We start from the raw sequence: 24,978 nt of genomic DNA on the forward strand, positions 1-24,978 counted from the left end.
CTAAAATTAGTACTTTGTATCAACATTCATCCAAGGAGAAGGACATGGAGAATAGAGAGATCAATGTGAAGCATGCTAATTTGCTAGGGCATTTCAAGATTAAAGAAGGAGGTAGTGTTGGGTCTGTAAAAGAACATTAAGGCTGATAGTCTGATGGGATATATCCCAGATTACTGAGAGAGGCAAGAGATCAGATTGCTGGACCTTGACCAATATCTTGTCCTCTGTAGCCATAGACAGGTTCCAGGGTATTGACAAGTACCTAATGTTCCATTATGTAAGAAGGGAAATAGGGATAGTCTCACATCAGTGTTAGGGAAATTACTAAAGAGTGTTCTCAGGGATAGGATTTTCAAGCTTTTGAAAATTCATGGCCTAAGTAGGACAGTCAATATGGCTTTGTGCAGGGCAAGTTGTGTCTTACTAACTTGAGTCTTTTGAGAAGATGATGAGGTTATTGGTGAAGGTAGAGCTATAAGTGTTGTTTGCATGGATTTTAGTAAGGCATTTGATAAAGTCCCTCATGGGAGGCTTATCCAGAGATGAAGATGCATGGAATCCACAGTGAATTGGTCATATAGATTCAGAAATGGATTGCCCATAAAAAGTTAGTGTCAATGGGACAACTTCTTACTGGAGGTCTGTGAAGAGCATTGCTCTGCAGGGATCCTTACTGAGATCTCTACTGTTTGTGACATAAATGACTTGGATGAAAACATAAATGGATGAGTTAGTAAGTTTGCAGATGATACGGAAATTGATGGTGTTGATAGAGAGTGATGAAATGAAGCCCGCCAAAGAATACAATGAGATATACACCACAAGTTACAGGTATGAGTGAAGAAATGACCAATAGAATTTAACCCAGCCAAATGTGAAATGTTGCACTTTGGGAAATCAACTGTAAAGCGTCAGTGCATTGTTAATGGCAGGTCCCTCAATGGTTTTGATGTGCTAAGGGATTTTGGAGTCCAAGTCCGTAGCTCCCTGAGAATGACACACATCAAGGTTCACCTGCATTGATAGTCTGTGAGGAGGAGCTATTATTACCTATCCACATTGACTGTGATCTCCTGATTAGCAAGTGAGGATCCAGTGCAGAGGACGGTACAAAAGCCCAGGTTTTGAAGCTTGGTTATCAGTACTGAGGAAATTATGGTTTTGAGTCCAGAACCGTAAATGATAAGCAGTAGCTTAAAGTGTGTCTTGTGGCTGTTTAGGTTTAAAACTAGAGTGGAGTGGTCCAGATCTTTGCTCAGGCAGGAGTTAATTTTAGCCATAACAACTTCTCAAAGCTCTAATGCATGGCAGATGTCAGTGCTTCTGGGCAATAGTCATTGAAGCAGCTCACCATGCTCTTCTTGGGAATCGGAATGATTGTTATCTTTTTGAAGCAGGAGGGAATCTCACGGTAATGAGAGGTTTAAGATGTCTTTGAATACTCCATCTAGCAAGTCAGCACAAGATCTTAGTACCTGATCGAGTACTCTGTCAGGTCTGATGCCTTGTGAGGGTTCATCCTCTTGAAGGACATTTGGACATTGGCCTCTGAGACAGAGATTTCTGGAAGATGTGGAGATTTGCATTGCTACATATTGTATCAAAATTCATCTAAATTCTGTACGCCTTTAATAATTTTACTCCAACCATAATCTTATTGCCGGCAGGTGGTGTAGTGGCATCAGCTCGAGACCTCAAGGCGAATGGTCTTGGGTTCAAATTTGGCTGGCTCCTTGCACGATTTCCATCTGTTCTGGATTGAGCGTCAAGCTAGTAAGTTGGCCTCGTAAAAAGACAGACAAATGCTAAGGAAATGGTAAAAGGAACAACATAATCTTATTACATATCAGAGCCTCCTGGAGGGGCTATAGAATGGCCTGCTCCTGTTCCTAATGATATTGTTCATCCGAAACAACCACAGTGAAAGTTTCTCATGATAACTAGGGATGGGAAATAAGTAATACTGTTGTTCATGCATCCTGTACTGGAAGACATGAGATACAAGTGGTATGCACTTCCAGCACTTGTGAGGGGAAAATAGTAAGGTGTGTTGAATGTGGCTATAAATGACATCTCATTCATGCCAAAGTGTGTGGGGATTGAGTAATGTGTAGGCGTGCTGCTAGATTTTTGAAAGTAGGTTACAGAGAATAATGCTCTCACTTGGTGTTTGCACTTTATTTATATCTTTGAGATCTTGGGAAATATTTTGTGAATAATTACTGTCAAAATGAGAGGTTCTCATTTGCAACTTTGACCATCTCATGCTCCATTTGTGGAAGAGTTTACAATTACCACATTGGTCTCAACAGTAACCTCAGTACCCACAAAACTAGTATGAAAAACAAGTCATCCTTATCCTGAGGAACAATCAAGGAAGAGAAGAACAAGACTGCCTGACAGCTGGTAGGTGTGAATGCAATAATAGTATGGGACTCTACCACCATTTTGATATGAATGTCTCTCAAAGACAACCAACATGTATTGTGGCTGTACTTAAACACAGCTACTGCTTATGACATGAACTTAAAGTTCTCTTCTGTAATTCTAGTGGATATTGCTGCTAGTTAATACTAAGAATCAAGCAAATATTCTTAGATGAATTGATCATGGGTTGAGTCTTAATGTCAATCACGTACATAAGTATATGTACGCACAGGTGCAAAGAAAAACTTGCAGAAGCATCACAGATGCTAGCATAACATAAGGAACATAGGAAATCCATAAATTAAACATTTTTATAAGAGAGAACACAACTGAGAGAAAAAAAACCAAAATCCATTTCACTGCAAAGTGATCATGGTTTGCCTAACTGTAGTGGTTACAGTTTTGCCAGTTGGTTCAAGGACCGAACAACTGAAGGGAAGTAGCTGTTCTTGAACTGGATGGTTGTATAAATTCACGCTTCTGTACCTCTTACCCAATGGTAGCTGCAAAAAGACAGCATGACCTGGAAGATGGAGATCTTTCTGATAGATGTCTTAGTGATCTAGTATCAAGTGTTTACACCTGCCCATTCCTAAATCTGTTTTTAGAGGGATAGTCTCCATTCTGTTTCCTACAAATATGGATGAATGGTTTGATGTGACTGCGGAAGCTCAAAAGTTTAAAGTAAAATTTATTATCAGAGTACATACATGCCACCACACACAACCCTGAAATTCTTTGTCTGTGGGCTTACTTAGCAAATCTATAGAACAGCAATTGTAAATAGGATCAATTGGATAACAAACTGTGCAAATGCAGATATAATAATAAATAGCAATAAATAACAGGCATGAAATAACAAGATAAAGGAGTCCTTAAATGAGTGTAGTTATCCCCTTGTGTTCAAGAGCCTAATGTTTGAGGGGTAGTAACTACTCTTGAACCTGGTGGTGCGAGTCCTGAGGTACCTATACCTTCTATCTGATGGCAGAAGCGAGAAAAGAGCATGGCTTGGGTGCTGGAAGCTATATCATCTTTGGGTTTTCTTGGTTTAAAGCTGACAGGGAAGTTCTGGAGTCTAAACATTTTTTTGGGGGTATTAAGAGAATTGGAGGATATAGTGTTAGAGCAGCATAGAGCTCTACCTTAATAAATGTCAAAGTTGCTGAATGCATGCCTCAGCTTTCATTTCTTGTGTTCTTATTTTGTACACAATTCTAATGTGTGGCTTGCTCTCTGGGGTTGCTAGGATCATCTTTGAATTCTGTAATTACCTCTCTTGAAGGGTAGGGGTAGCAAAGTCTGGACGTCTAACCCGTGTGAGTGGGTTAGGGAGCAGGTGAAAACTCATGGTGTGTCTTCAATCTGATGCCATGCTGCTGATGCAACTTTTAACCTGTGGACATAATGCTGGGTGTGGAAAATCTCTTGGGAGATGAAGGTTGGTATTTTCAATGTTATTCATTATTACAGGAGTGAGAGATTTGGCTGAGATCAAGAAACTCACCAAAACCAAGACAAGACCAGAGGGGAAGTATTTGCAAAGCAATGTTAGCTTTGTGAACTTCAAACATTTTGGGACTGCTTAGATACGAGGTGATTATGGAGAAAATACAAGGAAAAAGTTCCTGACCTAATGAACTGATGAAAAGTTTTGAGAGATTATGTACAGATAAATTATTTCCAGTTATGTAGAACATTATAAACAGACCATCAATAAGAGGTATTAACTAATAAATCCAGAGTCCATAACTCAGAGTCCTGCCATGTGCAGAAGTTCGCTGATGACACGGCCATAGTGGGGTGTGTCAGGAATGGACAGGAGGAGGAGTATAGGAAACTGATACAGGACTTTGTGATATGGTGCAACTCAAACTACCTGCGTCTCAATATCACCAAGACCAAGGAGATGGTGGTGGACTTTAGGAGATCTAGGCCCCATATGGAGCCAGTGATTATTAATGGAGAACGTGTGGAGCAGGTTAAGACCTACAAGTATCTGGGAGTACAGTTAGACGAGGAGCTTGACTGGACTGCCAACACAGATGCCTTGTGCAGGAAGGCACAGAGTCGAATGTACTTCCTAAGAAGGTTGGCATCATTCAATGTCTGTAGTGAGATGCTGAAGATGTTCTATAGGTCAGTTGTGGAGAGCGCCCTCTTCTTTGTGGTGGCGTGTTGGGAAGGAAGCATTAAGAAGAGGGACGCCTCACGTCTTAATAAGCTGGTAAGGAAGGCGGGCTCTGTCGTGGGCAAAGTACTGGAGAGTTTAACATCGGTAGCTGAGCGAAGGGCGCTGAGTAGGCTACGGTCAATTATGGATAACTCTGAACATCCTCTACATAGCACCATCCAGAGACAGAGAAGCAGTTTCAGTGACAGGTTACTATCGATGCAATGCTCCTCAGACAGGATGAAGAGGTCAATACTCCCCAATGCCATTAGGCTTTACAATTCTACCGCCAGGACTTAAGAACTTTTTAAAAGCTATTATTAATGCTTTTTGAGACGGTGATTTAGATGCATATCATATTTTTTTACTGAGTTAAGTATTGTATGTAATTAGTTTTGCTACAACAAGTGTATGGGACATTGGAAAAAAAAGTTGAATTTCCCCATGGGGATGAATAAAGTATCTATCTATCTATCTATCAATGCAGAATTCAAAAGAGCTTCTTTACCTAAAGTGTTGTGAATTTGGGACTCCCTACCTAAAGGAGTGGTTGAGTAGTATAGATATATTTGAGAGGGAGTTGAAGATTGTTTGATGACGGACGGATGAAAAAGGATAGGAATTTTGGGGGAACAGGAATCTATCATGGTTAGACTAGTTGATTTGTACCTCCACGAATTAATATAGTCATATATCATGAAATTCACCATTTCCACAATGTGGCAGAGAATTTTTGTTTAATAGTGGAAGAGGATACTGGAAGGCACCAGATGCCTTATTTGTGAAAGAGTATGTGGAAACTATTTTGGCCTCATCAATCCCCGCAAGACACACAAAACCAAAGTGGAAATGGGTAATATTCAGATGGTTTTAAGAAGAGGAACCATGGACGAATCAAATTCTAGATGGTGTTTACAGTGTGGAAGCTCTCAGTGAGCATCTACCTACAATTGTCAAATTGCCACATTTTAAGCCCCACACAGGTGGAACTCTGTGGAAGTTGTCATCTGAGAGATCTCCTGTACTCAAAATGAATTCCTGATCGTCACTCTAGATAGATAGATAGATAGATACTTTATTCATCCCCATGGGGAAATTCAACTTTTTTTCCAATGTCCCATACACTTGTTGTAGCAAAACTAATTACATACAATACTTAACTCAGTAAAAAATATGATATGCATCTAAATCACTATCTCAAAAAGCATTAATAATAGCTTATAAAAAGTTCTTAAGTCCTGGCGGTAGAATTGTAAAGCCTAATGGCATTGGGGAGTATTGACCTCTTCATCCTGTCTGAGGAGCATTGCATCGATAGTAACCTGTCGCTGAAACTGCTTCTCTGTCTCTGGATGGTGCTATGTAGAGGATGTTCAGAGTTATCCATAATTGACCGCCTATAAATCTGTACACTGCTTTCCATGGTTTGCTACTGCTCTAGTTCCACATTAGGACAGCTATGTTTGCACACCTGACATTAGATTCATGAACTGTCACAGGAAGACATTATCGAGCTGACAGAAAATCAGAACTATCCTCTTTATTGACACTTCCCAAAGTTCTGTACCCAGCTTAGTAGAGCTCAGAATATCCTAAACTCTGTGACACATTTCAAAATATGTGAGAGAACATCAATAGACAATAGACAGTAGGTGCAGGAGTAGGCCATTCGGCCCTTCTAGCCAGCACCGCCATTCACTGTGATCATGGCTGATCATACACAATCAGTACCCCGTTCCTGCCCTCTCCCCATATCCCTTGACTCCGCTATCTATAACAGCTCTATCTAACTCTCTCTTGAATGCATCCAGAGACTTGGCCTCCACTGCCTTCTGGGGCAGAGCATTCCACATATCCACCACTCTCTGGGTGAAAAAGTTTTTCCGCATCTCTGTTCTAAATGGCCTACCCCTTATTCTTAAACTGTGGCCTCTAGTTCTGGACTCACCCATCAGCGGGAACATGCTTCCAGCCTCCAGCATGTCCAATCCCTTAATAATCTTATATGTCTCAATCAGATCCCCTCTCATCCTTCTAAATTCCAGTGTATACAAGCCCAGTCGCTCCAATCTTTCAACATATGACAGTCCCGCCATTCCGGGAATTAACCTTGTGAACCTACGCTGCACTCCTTCAATAGCAAGAATGTCCTTCCTCAAATTTGGAGACCAAAACTGCACACAATACTCCAGGTGGAGTCTCACCAGGGCCCTGTACAGCTGCAGAAGGACCTCTTTACTCCTATACTCAATTCCTCTTGTTATAAAGGCCAGCAAGCCATTAGCTTTCTTCACTGACTGCTGTACCTGCATGCTTGCTTTCATTGACTGATGTACAAGAACACCTAGCTCTCGTTGTACTTCCCCTTTTCCTAACTTGACTCCATTTAGGTAATAATCTGACTCCATTTAGATAGTAATCTGGAGATTACTATCAGGAGATTGCACACAGGGAACCACAATTTCTGCAAACGGGTGCCAAACACCAGAGTTGAAAACAAATTATACCCAAGTCTTGATGAGACAGGCTGCTGGTTAGTTAGTTATTTTATTGTGTGTGTGTGTGTGTGTGTGTGTGTGTGTGTGTGTGTGTGTGTGTGTGTGTGTGTGTGTGTGTGTGTGTGTGTGTGTGTGTGTGTGTGTGTGTGTGTGTGTGTGTGTGTGTGTGTGTGTGTGTGTGTGTGTGTGTGTGTGTGTGTGTGTGTGTGTGTGTGTGTGTAAAATTATTAAAATTGAGAGAATGCTGAATTAATCCTATGCCCCCAGAGGAAATAGAACGTGAAAGGTTGCTCTGTTGTGTGAAAAAAATCTGTAAAATCACTTATGTTTTACAAAGTGGTTTTCCTTTGAAGTGTTAAGTGTGTGCCCACCGCCACCTACCTTTTCTTTTCCACTTTTAAAAAAAAATTGTGAATTAGAAGTTTTCCACTGGAAATCATTTGTTTATTCTAAGTTTTGTTTAATCAAAGTTTTGAAAATCTAAACATGAATTTAGTTTAATTTAATCTGTGGTTTTTAAGGGGAAGGGAGAAAGAGGGAGTCAGGATAAGTAAATATTGAAGTTCTTTACTTCCACCCTGAATTAAAATGGAAAGCAGGACAATGTATTGAACAGATTGACTTGGAATACCAGGGGTCAGTAAGAGAAGAGCTGGAAATGGAACTGTATGTGAATATGTCTAGATGATATTATAATCTGCAGATTATAACATTTTTTGGGGGTATTAAGGGAATTGGAGGATATAGTGTTAGAGCAGCAAAGAGCTCTCTCTACCTTAATAAATGTCAAATAAATGCTGGAAATCCAGGCAACATAAACAAAATGCTGGAGGAACTCAGGAGGCCAGGCAGCATCTATGGAAAAAGAATATAGCTGATGTTTCGGTCTGAGACCCTATGATGGTATTTCCAAGACAGGATGGGTAGTAGTTAATGTACTAAGGAAAAAGAACTCAAACATCTTGCAGTGACAGGAACAAATGATGGAAGAAAAAGTCGCAGTGGACAGTGCATGATATCCATTTAGTCACACAAAAGGAACACGCAAAGAGTTTATTAGAACTTCTCCGATTAAAGAGAGGTAGAAGCCCATTTAATGCCGCGTATAATGAATGAATGGATTAACCTACCAACCAGTACGTCTTTGGACTGTGGGAGGAAACCAGAGCACTGGGATGAAACCCAAGTGGCTACCGGGAGAATGTACAAACTCCTTCCAGACAGAGGGACGGTGACAGGAATTGAAGCCGTGTCGCTGGTACTGTAAAGCGTTGTGCTAACCATTACGCTACTGTGACTACTAGTGTGGTGGTAGTAAAGAACAAAAACAAGATTGGACCATTTGTCTAGGATATGGCGAAACCCCGAGAAATGGCTAAAGCGTGTGTTAGGAGGGAATAAAAGAACAAAACAGAGCAGGAGGATGCACAAACCATTGGGGAATAACTGCAGATCAGGCCACTGAGATTAATCATTGTACAAAGGAAGGAGTGTGTAAAATCAATACCAGGGCTGCGATACAGACAATAATTTCTAAAACTGTATATAGGATTATTGTCATATTGGGTAACGTTTTGCCTGAGTTTTACACCGCTGTTTCCAATTCTGCTTTTTAACCTTGCCAGTTCTATCTCTAGCAATGCATAGAGCAGTCGCTTATTTCTGTCTAAAAACGAGAGGTTTGCAGATGTGGAAACCCAGTGTTACAAACGCTGAAGGAAGCCGGCAGGTCAGCACCGTCTGCGGAGGGGAACAGAGTCCACGTATCGGGCTGTGTTCTTTTCAGCTGTCTTCACCATGCATCCTGACCCTCCTCTTGTTTTGTATGATCAGAATCAGGTTTAATATCACAGGCATTTTCTGAAATGTGTTGATTTGCGGCAGTAGTACATTACAATGCATAATAAAAAACGGTAAATTGCAGGAAGAAATATAAATGGGTTCATTGTCCATTCAGAAATCTGATGGCAGAGGAGAAACTCTTCCTAAACAATTGAGTGTGTGTCTTCAGGCTGCTGTTCTTCCTCCTCAGAAGAGGCATGTCCTAGTGATTTTAACTTTTCCAACTTGGGCGTAACTTACCGGTTCTTCCCCCGGTTACGACGTGTGTCAGCTCTCCCACTTTCCCGGATCCGACTCGTACAACGGACTGGGACAACACACTCAAAATGTTGGGAGGAATTCAGCAGGCCAGCAAGCATCTATGGAAAAATGTACAGTCGACGTTTTGGGCCGAGACCCTCCAGCAGGACAACAGACTTGCTGCTTTTCGGTCAGGGCCCGCCTTACGCCACCCGTTTTGTTCCTTCAATTATCCAGACTCCTCTTGGTCAATGTACCAGGTTCATGTTGCCCCCCCCCCCTCCCCCACCATTAGTCCGACCTTCCAGTGCACCCTGTTCGCAGAGCCAATTCACACCGATTTCAGGGTTTACCTTCATAACAAACTTTATCTCTACAGTATTACAAGATGACGCCAACAGGGGAAATCTCACGTCTTAGAACGAATGCTGTCAAATCGAAAGTTTTCATTATTCTTATTTAGCTCTCCCCCCCCCCCCCGAAAATCCCTACTCCGCAATGTGCTGTGTACACATAGAACGAGGTAAATTCGATGTGAGCTGTGTGCAGTTCCGCTTTTACCTTGTATGTGCTGTATGAGGGCAGGCTTCCGTCATGGAGCCGTTGCTAGAGTAACAACCGGACTATCGTTCATTTTGGCCTACATTTAGCCAGCTGAGCCTGTTACAGACTTTCACTGCCTGGTATCAATTATGCAAGCACCCACCCCGCCACTATCCATCTCTCCAAGTGTTATAGAACCGAGATTTCAATACTCCCGCTGAATTTACAGAACGGAGATTTCACTACTCCCTACTCTGAATTAAATTTACTGCCCCTTACTACACTCCTTTGTTGTGCAGAATATGCAACTCAAATAGTGGAGATTCAATTTCAGTCATGCATGTAATCATCCCACCTACGTAACTGGTCAAGAAACTTAGAAATAATATTTTCGGTAGTTGTGTTATCTTTTTAACAAACATATTTTCAGAAACGTTTACGATTTCCAAACAAGCAAAGATTTGTAGATTAAAAAGAGAGGTGGGACGTTTTGTCAAAAGGTAACAGGAAGCATGCTTAAGGTTTAGGAAGCAAAAATCTGGCAGAACTCTCTAGAATTATTAAGGTAGCCAGAAAGGATCTTGAGGGATTTAAGAGAGCAAGCAAGGGGATGTGAGAATGCCTTGGTGTCATAGAGTTATAGAAAACTACAGTACAGAAACAGGCTCTTCAGTCCAAGTCCGTGCCATACCATTTAAACTGCATAGTCCCTTTGACCTGCACCCAGACCATAGCCCTCCATACATCTCCCATCCATTCCATTTTACTTATCCCAAACTTCTCTTGAAGATTGAAATCACATCCACTACTTGCGCTGACAGCTTGTTCCACTCTCACCATCCTGAGTGAAAATAGCTTCCCCTCATGCTCCCTTTGAAGATTTCATGTTCCACTTAACCCGTGACCTCAGTGGAAAAAACCTGCTTGAATTACCCTATTAATTCCCCTCACAATTTTGTATACCTTTATCAAATCTCTGAATCTTCTACATTCTAGAGAATAAAGTTATAACCTGTTCAGTATTTCTGTATAGCCCAGGTCCTTCAGTCCTGGCAATGTCCTTGTAAATTTTCTGCGTACTCTTTCAATCTTATTTACATCTTTCCTATAGGTAGATGACCAAAACTGCAAACAATACTCCAAACAGGCCTCACCAATGTCTTAATACAACTTCATCGTAACATCCCAACTCCTGTACTCAATGTTCCAAAAGTTTTCTTTACTACCCTATCTACCTGTGATGCCAATTTCAATGAATTATGGACATATATTCCCAAATTCCTCTGTTCTACTGCCATACCGTTCACAGTGCAAGACCTACGCTGGTCGATCTTACCCAAAGCGCAACACCTTGTCTGCATTAAATTCCATCTGTCATTTTTACAGCTGGTCCAGATCCTGCTGCAAGCTTCCTCGCTGTCCACTACATCACCAGTCTCGGTGTCATCTGCAAAGTTGCTGATCTAGTTAACCACACTTTCATCCAGATTGGAGATACTGATGACGACTGAATCTTACAGAACTCAACTAGTCACAGGCTTCCAGTCAGAGGCAACCATCTACTACCACTCCTCTGGCTTCTCCTTGCTGCAGTCCATGTGGACAAAGCATTCTACATGTATGTGAAGAACTGGAGGATGAATAGAATGAGGGATAAAGAGGAAAACTTGAGTCTAGAGGCAGAGGAAGTAAGAGGGGGGCCCTTAATGAATACTTTGCTTCAGTATTCAGTAGGTAAATGAGAATTCAGCGCAGAACAGGCTATTATGCTGGAGCATGTCAAAGTTAAAAGTGAGACAGTGTTGGAGCTTCTGAAAAATATTAGGATAAGCCCCCAGGGCTGAACTGGTTACCCCCTAAGTTACCACAGGGTAGCATATGCTTTACAGTATCAGTGATCTGGGTTCAATTCCCGCTAGTATCTGCAAGGAGTTTGTATGTTCTCCTTATGACCACGTGGATTTCCTCTGGGTGCCCTTGTTTCCTCCCACAGTCCAAAGATGTACTGGTTGGTAGGTTAATTGGTCATTGTAAATTGTCCTTTGATTAGGCTAGAATTAAAACAGGGGTTACTGGCGGTGCAGCTTGAGGGGCCAGAAATGTCTATTCCACACTGTATCTATCAATTTAAAAAATGCAAGAGATTGCTGGGCCACTGACAATGATCTTTATATCCTCCCTGGACACAAGAATTGTACCACAGGACTGGAAGATGTCATATGTTCTGTTCAAGAAAGGTAATAAGGATAATCCTGGGAATTATAGAAGTGAGTTTTGGGTCAGTGGTTGCAAACTTTTAGCAATGTATTCAACAAGGTTTCCCTGGTAGGTTCATCTGAAAATCATGAGGCATGGGATCATGGAAACTTGATAGCATATTCAGAATTGGCTTGGCCACAGAATGCCAAGAGTGGTAGTTGATGGAGCATATTCTGCCTGGAAGTTGGTGATGAGTGGTGTTCCACAGAGAGCTGTTCTGAGACCCTGGCTTTTTGTGATTTTTATAAATGACTCAGATGAGGAAGTGGAGGGGTGGGTTTGTAAGTTTGCAATGACATGAAGCTTGAAGGTGTTGTGGATAGTGTAGAAGGTTGTCATAGGTTACAATGGGATAAGAGTGCAGAATTGGGCAGAGAACTTGCAGGTGAAATTCATTCTGGAAAAACTTTAGATGGTCGAACTTAAAGGCAGAAAGCAAGGTTAATAGGACTCTTGGAAGTGTGATGGAAGAAAGGGATCTTGGGTCTAAGTCCATAGATCTCCCAAAGTTGCTGTGCAAAGTGATAGGATGGGTAAGAAAGTATATGGTGTATCATGGGATTGAGTTCAAGAACTGTGAAGTAATATTGCAATTCTATAAAACTCTGGATGGAGTATTATGCCTAGTTCTGTTCTGGCTGTCTCATTATAGGAAGGATGTGGAAGATTTAGAGAGGGTGCAGAGATGTACCAGGGATTGCCAGAACTAGAGAATATGTCTCATGAGGAAAGGTTGAGTGATCTAGGGCTGTTCTCTTTTGAGTAATGGAATATGAGAGGTGACTTGATAGAGACATATACAATTATGAGGCATGGTTAGAGTGGCCCCCAGCACCTTTTTCTCAGGGTGAAAGTGCCCAATGGCACAGTACATCTGTTTAAGCTGAATGGAGGAACAATTTGGGGAGATGTCAGAAATTGGTATTAACAACCAATACACCTAAGGATGTGCTGGGGGCAACCTGCGTCACCACGTTCTAGCGCTAACATAGCATGTTCACAATACAGAACACCACAAGCAACAAATAGCAGTAAACAAGCACTTCCCCTCCCACACACGCAGACAGACATCCAACATCCAGGACAGGCCTCGAGTCTCTGCTTCAACATTCGCTTAGGTCTATGTTGTGTATTATCACATGCCAATGATTTTCCCACACCGATTCTCACCCTATGGAACATGCCTGTTAATATTCAATTCCTTGGTGTACACAGGGATGGACCTTCCCTGGTTTCATCACACAATAATGGATCACAGATGTGAACTGACTTGTAGGAACTTTTTGAAGCTTTGTAAGATTTCCCTGAAACTCTCGTTTTGTTCTTTTCATTCTCCTGTATATCTCCCACACTCTCATCTGACCTTTATTCCATTAGGGATTATGGGAGAGAAGGCATGAGCTATGTCCTGAACTACTTTAAATTCCTTACAAGGAGACAGTAGAATAGGAAAGTGGCCTGAAAATGGCCTATACTCCTGACAAGCAAAGACAACCCCAAAGAACTGTTAAGTCGAACAAAAACAGAAAAGGCTGGAAATACTCAGAACAGTAATTATCTATTAGAAGAGAACCAGAAGTACATTTGTGATTAAAGACAATATATCAGAATGTAATGGTTCGAGAGTGTTTTAGACCTGAAATATTAACTCTCATTTCTCCATGAATGATACCTGATCTCCAGAGTATTTTACTTCACAGGTGTCGAGTTGTACTCTTATATAGGACAACAGTAAAAGGTGTAAGTTTTCTAAAACTGAGTTTCAGAACCAACGGAGAGGACCCTAAGAATTATATGGAACAAGTTGATTTATCAAATCCTCAATATGCACCAAACTGATGAAATAGCCAAAGGTCAGGGTGAAATGTTATGTTTGGTCTGTATTTCTCTTTTTTTAAAAGAATATTTTGTCAAACCCAATGATGACAAAGATTTGTATGGTAAAAGATGGTAAATAGTTACATACCAGATAGTCTGTGTCGGAATCTTGGCCTGTGATGAATTGATGTTCATGATTGCTTGTCAGGAATCTATAGTTGGGCATGGATTTGGATGGAGTAAGAAAAATCAGCTAATTCGAGGACAGAAACAATTTCAGCTGTGATACTTCATTCCAAGGCCCAATTCTTCTGTCTAGCATTTTTTTTCTTTTAAATCTATTTGTTGATTATCACAGGCATTAAAATTGTACCTGTTGGAAAATATTTTTAAAATCTTATAACTGAACACTTTATCACTTGAATTCTGTTACACAGGGTAATATGCCTCACAATTGCATGTTACCCCATTCAGCCAGGCAGCTTCAGTCTGCTGAGGGCAATTCACTTGAACCACTTTTATCTAAAAACAAAAAGACATAATGAGGGATATCTTAAAGCTGATACGAGTGTTTCATTTCTGACAGCAGTTTTAATGAAGATGTATTGTTATGTGAATGCACATTTATTAGATAAATATGTAATATCAACTACATACAATTCCTTCACTTAAAAAAGACAGTAAGATTCCTTTTGCAATGAGTATAGAGTTAAGAAATAAACTCAATACATACAATAATTGGACAAATACAACATTCAACAGTTGCATGCAGACACACATTTTTTTACTGTTTCGTTTACTGTACAGAAATGCTAAAAGAAAAGATTTTTTTTTTTACAAAATATGAAATTTACACTCTTTTCTTTCCATCCTAATTTACAATACATATAGTAGCACCTCAGAAACACAGAGTTGGTGAGTCATGAGTTCATTGACTGAATAGACTTGTTACATCTTTCATTGCTTAACAGCAATTGCTGGTTTACTGTGCCAATATCTCAGTCTGAATTAAAGTTTAGACAGCTTCTTGTTATTATACCAGAATACACACACCTTGTGCCAAATTGCACAAACTAAATAAAAAGTTACATATTTATAAATACAGTATTAAAATAATGGGAAATCAAAATCTTAAAAAATAAGGATATATCAGATTCAATGAGAGAAAGCTGCAAAGGGTATTAAAATATTCTGTATTTCTATAGTTCTCTGTAGACTACTTACTATTGCCCCAAACAGAACTAAATTAAAGTAGAAATTAAAACTTGAATAATATTTATTCAATGCATATGTATGCATGTATTTATATTAATGACCATGGAATCTGGGTGGGTAAGTACATTATGACAGTCTTCTCCCTCTGTGTACATTCCACATTATTGACCAATGTTATTCAAAGTAATCATTTTAAACAAAAGTTGAGATTAGTAATTAATTCTGACCCTACCTCACCACTAAATGATGAAGATGCTGAGGTGCAGTGAAGCTCTAAACATCCATCTGTTCATGATTGAGAAACTCTACCACATTGTGGTCAATGCTATTAACTATACATTGTGGTGTAGTTAATAACGTTCATCCAGATCTTTATAACCAATCAATCTGGATTTTGTTGTGCTGTTTGTTATGAGAACTGGAAAAATCCAACAGAATTAAAAAGACTAATTGTAAACGGCATTTTATGGCTGATTTAAGCAAATGGGTGTTTGTTCAATTGCAAGCTCAAGTCCGAAATTTGCAAAAGGCATGGAATGCCTGCAGGTCCGCTAAGCTATCAAGTGGTTTATTTATTGGTTACATAATTTACAATAATTTAAAACTAATTGCGTGAATGTATTTTGATGACTACATTCTCTGTCTTCTGGTTCTCCTTTTACTATGTGTTATTAATTTTTTCAGTTTTGAATGTGGTTGAATACTAAATACAAAATCAATAATGGAAGCGAGTATTTCTAACACTACTTGAGAAATTTATAATCTTTTTTATTGTCATGTTGCACTATAACAATCAGTTTATTTTGAAGTAATGTCATTGCACTCTTTCTTTCTCTTATTTTCGGAACATATGGCTCCACAGCATGGTGTGCTGTTCAAACTTCACCTTCGTAGCCATCCTGTATGTGATTTGATAATGAATATCACCAGACTTTTTAAATGGCATGATGGTTATTTTAGTGTGCTTGATGTATCCCCATCAGCGACACTTGTCTCCAATTAAGCACTAACATCTTGTAAATAAGTAGATACATAAGATCATGTGTGGGAGGTCTGGTATAAATGACATAGTAAATACTGCCTTTACCATTGCAGCAATCAGAGGAACTAAAAGGAATTAAGAATGCGTTTGAGAGATTAAAATATTTTTAAAGCTTTCATTTAATTTTTCATAGTTCAGAGTGTGAAAATGGAAATTATTCTAGTAATGCTTAATAAACTGTAACTTAATTCAGATCCTATCATCCAAAACAGATTTATCAAAAACTGAACTGATTTTCAGTTTTTGTATCACACACACACTTCACAATCACTGAACTGTAACTCTAGCTCAGGGTCAATTTGAGTTTAAGCTGGCCCAGTGGATTAGTTGGAAGTTTAAGGTTTTTTTCCTATTAATGTAAGCAGAAAATCCATATTTCAGCAATATTTTGCTTTGGTATTGGGAAAAGTTGGTAGCCTTGTACTTTGTATGAAGATATTTAATCTCGGCTAAAATATTGCAATGAAAAACAATGAGCAATTAAGCAGACACGAGGAAATCTGCAGATGCTGGAAATTCAAGCAACACACACAAAATGCTGGTGGAACACAGCAGGCCAGGCAGCATCTATAGGAAGAAGCACTGTCAATGTTTCGGGCTTGCCCTATAGTGCTTCTTCCTATAGATGCTGCCTGGCCTGCTGTGTTCCACCAGCATTTTGTGTGAATTGCTTGAACAATTAAGCAGAATTCTTTCTATTAATTATCTTCTGATGACTTTAAGCTCAGGTTGCTTGTGCATTTTCACAACCAGCTATCTAGTAAAACTCTAGGTTGGACACAAGACTCACCATCCCTCCCAGTATTGCTCATTACTCCTCTACCCTCACCTGCATTCAGTTATCACCTGCTAGCTCCTGCTCCTCCCCTCTCTTTATTCTGGTTTCTGCCCCCTGCCTTTCCAGACCTGATGAAGGGTCTCAGTAGGAAATGTTGACCATTTATTTTCCTCTATGGATGCTGCCTGATCTGCTGAGTTCTTCCACCATTTTATGCAATTAAATATTATCTTTCTTAGAAACCATTAGCTTAATTCCCACATTGATGGCTATGCAGTAAGTAATAGTGGTGAATTTCATGGGAAAACTTTCCTGATCAACTCTACTAATTGACTGAAAATGAATTGGACTCAACTAACTTAAAATTCACTGAGTAACTGTTGTACCCTGATGTTACATGACTTCCAGACTAAAAGATGTATCATTAAGGGGTTTAGATACTGCAAAAGAAAAAAAACTTCCATGTATTTTTATGTAACCCATATGACAAAGATCTGCGGTCGTGCATTAAATATGGCAAGTCTTACTTGTAAAGTTATTAGCAAGCATATCTGAATTTGCAATGGGTATACTGTTGGGTTGTAGTAAATGTAGTTTTATTTGGTTCTGTTACTTTACTATTATGTGCATTTTTAGGTTGCACGATGATTCACATTTTTATTCCTGATGAACCAAGTCCAATTACTTACTATCTTAACTGCAGAGATTACAGCAAGATTAAGGCCAGAAAAGCCAAAGAGAAAGGGCAAAATATTTTAATACAATGTAAAGGAACCTTGAAATGCAGGACACCCAGAACAGATTTCAATTTTATTTGTGCAAGGTCACAGACAATAAAAGTTCCACTTTTACTCTGAAAACAAGAATACTTATTTTTCCATTTCATATCAATAATGTTGAACCTTTGATTCGACGTGTGAATGCTTACAGAGACTCCAAAGAGTCTATAAATTCAGATTAAAATTAAATAGAATTGTGTCATTAAAGGAAGACTTGCAATAGAATTTTAAACAGGGGTAGGTAACGTACTAGCTTCAGCATAAAGAAGTGCATCTGGAATTCCATTGGCTGCTCTCTAACAAGTAACTAAGCCATATAGATCCATACCCAGATCTAATTCTTGTCTGTAACAATTTAACTAATTTCACTCAGGGCAACAAGTTATGTTAGTACGATCATTTAAAGTTTCTAAGCAACAAAGGGGAGAACTGAATGCACTAAAACCCTTTATTGATTTCTGTCTAATGCTTCTCTACATTTGTGGTTGGTAAGAATTAGGTAACGATTGACTGACTCTTTTAGGGGAGGGATGGGAGCTCCTTACCACTCTCAATAGGGCCTTGTGTGTAATCAGGTTACTTTAAAACAGTTGCGAGCTGCAGACAATGCCCTGGTGGAAGTTTACATTTTAGGGAAAGGAGGGTTTCAAATGCTATAATAGATACAATTTGGATTGAAAGCAGAGTTTGAGATAAATCTGCAAATATATGTGACTTAACCGAGTTTTTCTACTGGTACTAAAGCATTTTAAGCATGTATTCAAACAGTAACAGTACATCAGAACAGAGACAACCACAGATTACTATATACAGCAATAAGCAGGAGCACGCAAGTAAGACAATTTGTTTTGGTGTTTAAAAACAGATTTTCCTTGTATTTTCCATAGCTAATTTGGTCATAATATTTTAAAGCACTCCAAACTTAACTTGAGCAGAGTAATAAAAGAGGAACATTTAGGTATATAAAAAAATAAATTTCCCAAAATCAGAAGTTTTACTGGCACTTGTAAAGTTACTTTCTTACAAAGCATTGTTTTTCCACTGAAAATACCAAAGCGTTTTATCTGCACACAGCATTTGGTGTATGTTCTACAGCCAGCCATATGCCAGAAACCACGTTCAGCACAAATGTTTCTTTGTGGTTACTCTCAAACAATAATTATTGTGGCACATTTCTCTTATATTGAAAAAAAAAACAGTATAGTGAAAAAAATACATAATGATAAAAAATTTATAATGTGGAAATAACTGATAGCTGATTGTTATTAGTTGCAGAATAAGTAGTGAAAGTGCACTTTGTTGATGCCATATTAGGTTCATTAGCATACAATCAATAGCATCCTTTCCCAAGTATACCTTGAAATTGAGACATTATGAATTCAGACAATGGGAGCCATAACAGCTCAACAGCCCAGCCCTGGCTTGGTAAAGTCTACATAAGACAGCCAGACAATAGTTTTAGGAAGGACACCCTGACGTGGTAAATATAATTATATTTGAAGGTTGCTTTGAAAATATACATGTTCTGAAAGGCTGGAGAGTAATGGAATTTTCACTTCTGAAGGGAAGACTTGGCTGTTCCAGGTTCTGTATAATGTGGCAATAGAGAATATTTAAAAACAGAATCACTGAAGATCTGGAGGAAGTTAAAAAAAGTAGAAACAGCCAACTTGAATTTCAGAAACAAATTTATTTACAGAGGAATACAACTCAGAAGAATGAGGGTGGCGGGTCTCATTGAAACCTATCTACAGGTAGAGAGGATGTTTCCCATAGTAAGGGCATTAAAAAAACTACAGAGAAATCAGGAGAATGGTGTTGAGAAGGATAATAAATCAGCCAAGATAGAATGGCACTGCAGACCTAATGGGCCAAATGGCCTGATTCCACCTCTACATCTTATGAGATGGATATGATGGAGCAGAAAATGTAGAGAACTTGACTTTCAAAGACTTTCTGTTGTGGTATTAGATTAGGAAAAAAAAGGACTAACATAGAATTATAAAATCGTGTTCTAGAATGGGTTAGGATGTTTAGAATGGGGAATTAACTCTGTTGAATGTAGGCAAGTTTTCTGGTGGCCAGAAATGTGTGGTGCTATTCCCCAGGCTTATCCTTGAACCACTCTTGTCTATTAAATACGTCAGTAATTTGGATGATCATTTAGCAGTATCTAAATCTGTGGCCAAGAGGCACAGCAATTAGTTATGACATGCCAGGGAAAATTGCAAGAGTATATTGACAAAATGATGGCTGTGCAAAAAAGCAAAAGATAAAATTTAATGTCGGGGGAATGGGTGCATTTGGTTCGCAATGTAATATAATTGTGTTATGGGGAACTAGATGGGCCAAATGGCCCAATTCTGCTTCTGTGTCTTATGATAGTATACAGATACAATCACTTCCTTTGGACAGTGTCTTATCTTGTACTATATTGTTTCTGTCTTGAAAATGAACAACACTGATTTTTAATATCAGTTGTGCTCCTCCCACTCCTTTTCTAACATTCTACTGCTTTCTCATTTACTGTAGAAATCTATTTTTTCCTTTTGCTTTTTGAATGCCATCACACCCTTAACTTTCACAACAGCCAACAGCATCTTTGTGAAAACGGACACAAATTTACTAATTTCCCCCTGTTCTCATTTGGGGGGGGGGGGGGGGGAGCATGCTTCTCTTTACTGTATATGATCTTTTGCAAGAATTACATCCAAAGTTGTCTTTCTCCAAGCCACTTTCTGCAAACTTTCAACATTCAAAACACTTTTGATTGATTTTAAATCCCATTTCATATTTTAAAGGAGCAGACCCTTCTCTATGTTCCAAGACTGACACAGAAGCAAGACTTTGTTTTTAGCATAGTTTACTACGTTGAAATTGAATTTTCTAACAGGAGATAATAGTTTACATATAAAAAGCTATAGAAATTAAACAAGAGCTTTATTGTCTTACAAATTTCAATACAATCCTAGATAATCTAAGGAGATAGATTCAATAAACTTAAACCCAAACCTAAACAATATTGAGTACATACCTCAACTGACTTAAATAGTTCACAGAAATCCTAAGCTGCAGTAGCTCAAAAGAACTAAAAAGAACATACATTTTCCATCTCCCTTTTTCCCTTTCCCTCACCTCAAAACTTATGGAAGTAATTTGTAAATACAAGTTTCAAGACAATTATTATTTTCTGCAATAATTGCAGTTTTAAATGATCTCTCTCATCACAGTGTACATTTAAAAAAAGGTTTCTTGCACCTGCAAATGATCGTCAGCAGCATTTTAATAATCATTGGGCACTGTTTAATTGTTTTGCCAATACCACAGTACTTTAGATATATTAAAAAAAACCTTTTTGGTGGCACATGAACTTGGTACAAAAGCCACAGCCTGTAGAACTGCATTGGTGTGTTCAGATAAGTCTACATTAAGAATGTGGAATGCTCTTTTTTTAAATGAACAAAAATAAGGAAGCGGTTAGGGCAATTGAAATGGGATAATAACACAGTTCTGTCATTTAATCACCTCTGCGTACTCCTTTTATATTACAATGATATGATGTCCAACATCTTTATCACAGGTTGTGAAATACAGGCAGTGATACTGTTTCATTACAGCATGGAAGAAATCATCTTTCCTTTCAGTGCTGTAGTGTCCCTACCTTGGTCAATAAGAATCCTTTGTGCTTTTGTTTCGTAATTGATCATGATTTTTTTTTTGCATTTTCTTCAGTGAGTTTGAAGATATAGTTAGTGAGAGTCCATCCAGTCTCTTCCTTACAATGGAACTGTAAGGAACTGTAGAGGGATCCAGGAAAATCATTGTACTTGATAACAGGGGCTTGTGAGCTCTGGTTTGTTTCTCAGCTTTCTCCTGTGCAAGGCATTTGATTCCTAATAAAATTCCTCACCTCAACAGTGAAAGTGGAGAATAATCCACAAAACGTCTGAGCCAAATAACAAACCTGCAATTAGTGGCTCAAAGCTAATTGCTGAATTGAAGTATTTCCCATCTTTTGCCTTCAGATGTTTTAAAAATGCAGACAAGATTTGTGGCATTAATAACTAAAGATTAAAAGATTCCCTAATTAGCTGGTTTCTTCTGACTTGTCAATGTTTCAAATCTCATCTGTATTCCAGGGTTCTAAAGAGATTTAGAACTGTAAAACGTGACAGCAATTTGCAATGGGTCTCCTACCGGTACTATCCACAGAGAAATCTGTCAATAGGTTTTCACTGTCAGCAGTGCAAGGCAGTGTGGAGTCTCAGTTGAGCTTCAGTGAAGATGAAGCTAGAGTTAACACAGTGGATAAAAAGGAAGAATATTTAGTTGTTCTCAAACAAGGACAGAAGGTCATCATTGCTGTTGTTTGGCATATCCGGAGGTCCTAGATAGGAAAGTAGTTCATCTGGGTTTGTAATCTCTGGAAGAAGCTAGAAAACAAGGACAAACAATATCAAAATTTTAAGGATATTTAAATCCTGTTGATATAGGGTTGAAACAGTTTCAAGTTAAGCAAAAAAAAACCCAACTTTGAAAACCCAGCGGTCCGCCTACTTCACTTGTCTGTTGGGGTAATCTATTGCATCTGATGCTCCCGGTGCGGCCTCCTCTACATCAGCAAGACCCAATGCAGATTGGGGGACTGCTTTATCGAGCACCTCCGCTCCGTCCACCACAACAGACAGGATCTCCTGGTTGCCACTCACTTCAACTCTGCTTTACATTCCCATTTGGATATGTCCATACATGGCCTCCTCTACTGCCATGATGAGGCCAAACTCCGGTTGGAGGAACAACACCTCATATACTGTCTGGGTAGTCTCCAACCCCTTGGTATGAACACTGAATTCTCCAAGTTCCGGTAATTCCCTCCCTCTCCCTTCCCCCATCCCACTTTCACTCTGCCTCCTCTTCTAGTTGCCTATCACCTCTCTCATGATTCTGCCGTATACTACCCATAGTGCTTTCCCCTTAGATTCCTTCTTCACCTCCCTGGCCTATCCCCTCCCCCACCCCTCGATCTTTCCTCTGTTTTTTTACCTGGCACATTCCACCCTCCCCCCACCTTCTTTATAGGGCCCGTGCCCCCTCCTTCTTTAGTCCTGATGAAGGGTCTCGGCTGGAAACGTTGACTGCCCCTTTCAACAGATGCTGCCTGACCTGCTGAGTTCATCCAGCTTGTTTGTGCGTGTTGCTTAAACACATTTAATTTTATATCCTGCATCTCAGCTATTCACCTGCACTTCTCCCAATCTATTGTTCACAGTGCCTCCTCTACCTGAGAGAAATCAGGCCACAATGGGCGACCACTTTGCAGAACACCTTTATTCAGTCTGCAGGAGAGATCTGAACCTCTGGTTGTCTTCCCCTTTAGTTCACCATCCTCTCTCTCTGACCTTTCTGGATGTGGCTTCCTGCACTGTAACATGAAGGACCAGCATAAACTTGAGGAACAAGTTCCTCATGGATAAAAGAAATACGGAGGGCTAGATTAAGCTAATCCCAGATCAAAGGGTCAGCACAACACCAGCTGAAGGACCTGTACTGTTGTACGTTCTATAACCTTATATTCCAATCAAGTGTGCTGCAGCCTTCCAGTCTGAATGTTGAAATCACCACCTTTGGGAAACTCACTCTTTCTTTCCCAGTCAGAACACACCATTTCTGTCTGTTATCATTTTGGCTTGACTTTTCTTTCTCTATTTGTATAGCATGGCTTGATGGACATGTATCACATCCTTGCTATTAGAAACAGAGGAAGTTCTGCAATAATGTTTCTCCAATGCAATTGGACGTAACTCAGTTGATGAACTAGGGAACACTATTTCTATTACGCAAGCCAAGTGATTTTGAAACTGACAGAAAAGAAAAGCTGTTTTGGGAAAACGACCTCTTTATATGTAACCTCCCTACAGACATGAGACATCATTGTCTCTTACAAACACAGGCTGCTAGCTTCACTGCGGGAAGCTCTTGGAAGCTGACAAGCAATTGCTTCTATTGTCACATGCAACAACATTCTATTAAATAATGCCTCAGCCAGACTTTAGCATGCAGTAACAAAATAAACAGTTTTGAAAATCCTGTGGTGGGAAAAATATCTCAGTTATGGTGAGTATGAAACTCTTCAACTCCAACTCCCTTTTTTCAATGACAAGTTTTTATTTTGTAATTTTCTAAATGTGAGGTTTCTTAGCATGTCATAGCAGAACTATATGTACATTACAAGCAAAGTAGCATAATGTGATACACACTGCTACATTAAGTCATAGTCTCACCTTATCAGAGATATTTCCATTGTTTGAACCATCCCTTCCCCACCTTGTCTGCTACTGAAAACTAACTTGTTTTTCCTTTTCCTGGTTATGTGATGGGTTCTAAACCTAAAATCTTAACCATCTTGCCTGATCTGATCACAGAAAATTAACATCGAATATTTTGCCCTGGTGCACACAACTGATCAAAATAAAGTGTGGTGTTGAAAACATCTCTGGAATCTAAAATACAGTTGTGGCTTGTACATTTCTAAGATGTTCAAGAGTGAGGTTAATCATTTATGATGAATTGTTGTCAAATCTTGAAGTGTTAACCTATGTTTTGCTTCCAACATGTTGCCTGACCTGCTCAGTTCTTTTGACTTTTTTTTGGAGTAGTAGTCATGTGGCTAATATATACTTAAAGGAAGCTGCTGACTGTGGATGAAAACATTCATAGAAAATTTTCTCACACTTACTTCCAGAGAAGGCTCTGGAACATCAGCTGCTCCCTGACCACCTGGTTGACCTTCCATCACTGAAGATGGGTTAAACGTCAATTCACCATGTGAATGGGCGCTGGAGCCTGTCTGCTGGAGCTGCCGCGGGTGCTGGGAAGGGCTTCTGTGGTGCAGTGGCTGCCCTGACTGAGTGCCAAGGTGGGGTGCATGGACTCCTTGCTGCATAGTAGGGTGGGGTTGATCTATTGTAGTAGAATGAGGAATCTGTGGAGAAAAGATGAAACTAAAAGAATGGTATCAAACAATGAGACAACCATAGATAGTCAAACCTTTTCCGGATGCTTTAATAGTAATAGAATTGAGAAAACAAATATATCAAAGTAAAGGTACCATGGCCCTTCCTGATGCCTATCACCCAACTTAAGGACTGATATCCTGTAAACACCAGAACAATTCCAACATTAACAGCAAAAGGATAAAACACGAGAGAATAGGACCAATCAAGTGTGACAGTGGAAAAGTGTGCATGGAACCGGAGGAAACAGTAGAGATACTTAATGAACACAGCAGGCTAGGCAGCATCTATAGGGAGAAGCGATGTCGACGTTTCGGGCCGAGACCCTTCGTCAGGACCCTTCTGTTGTCC

At 39.5% G+C, this 24,978-nt stretch overlaps 1 protein-coding gene across 5 annotated transcripts in view; it reads right to left on the reverse strand.

Moving 5' to 3' along the window:
• Nucleotides 1-17,574: 17,574 nt before the first annotated feature.
• LOC140735561 (zinc finger MIZ domain-containing protein 1-like) overlaps nt 17,575-24,978 on the reverse strand; it is a 241,122-nt gene continuing 233,718 nt past the window's right edge. For all 5 annotated transcript variants that reach the window (XM_073060760.1, XM_073060768.1, XM_073060776.1 and 2 more), the window contains 2 exons: nt 24,351-24,596; nt 17,575-22,047 (listed from right to left, as the gene is read on the reverse strand). In XM_073060760.1, coding sequence (XP_072916861.1) covers nt 21,940-22,047; nt 24,351-24,596 — 354 coding nt within the window. In that variant the 3' untranslated portion in view covers nt 17,575-21,939. The remainder of the gene's footprint in view (nt 22,048-24,350; nt 24,597-24,978) is intronic.

The sequence above is a fragment of the Hemitrygon akajei genome, chromosome 1, assembly GCF_048418815.1.
Source record: "Hemitrygon akajei chromosome 1, sHemAka1.3, whole genome shotgun sequence".
NCBI lineage: Eukaryota > Metazoa > Chordata > Chondrichthyes > Myliobatiformes > Dasyatidae > Hemitrygon > Hemitrygon akajei.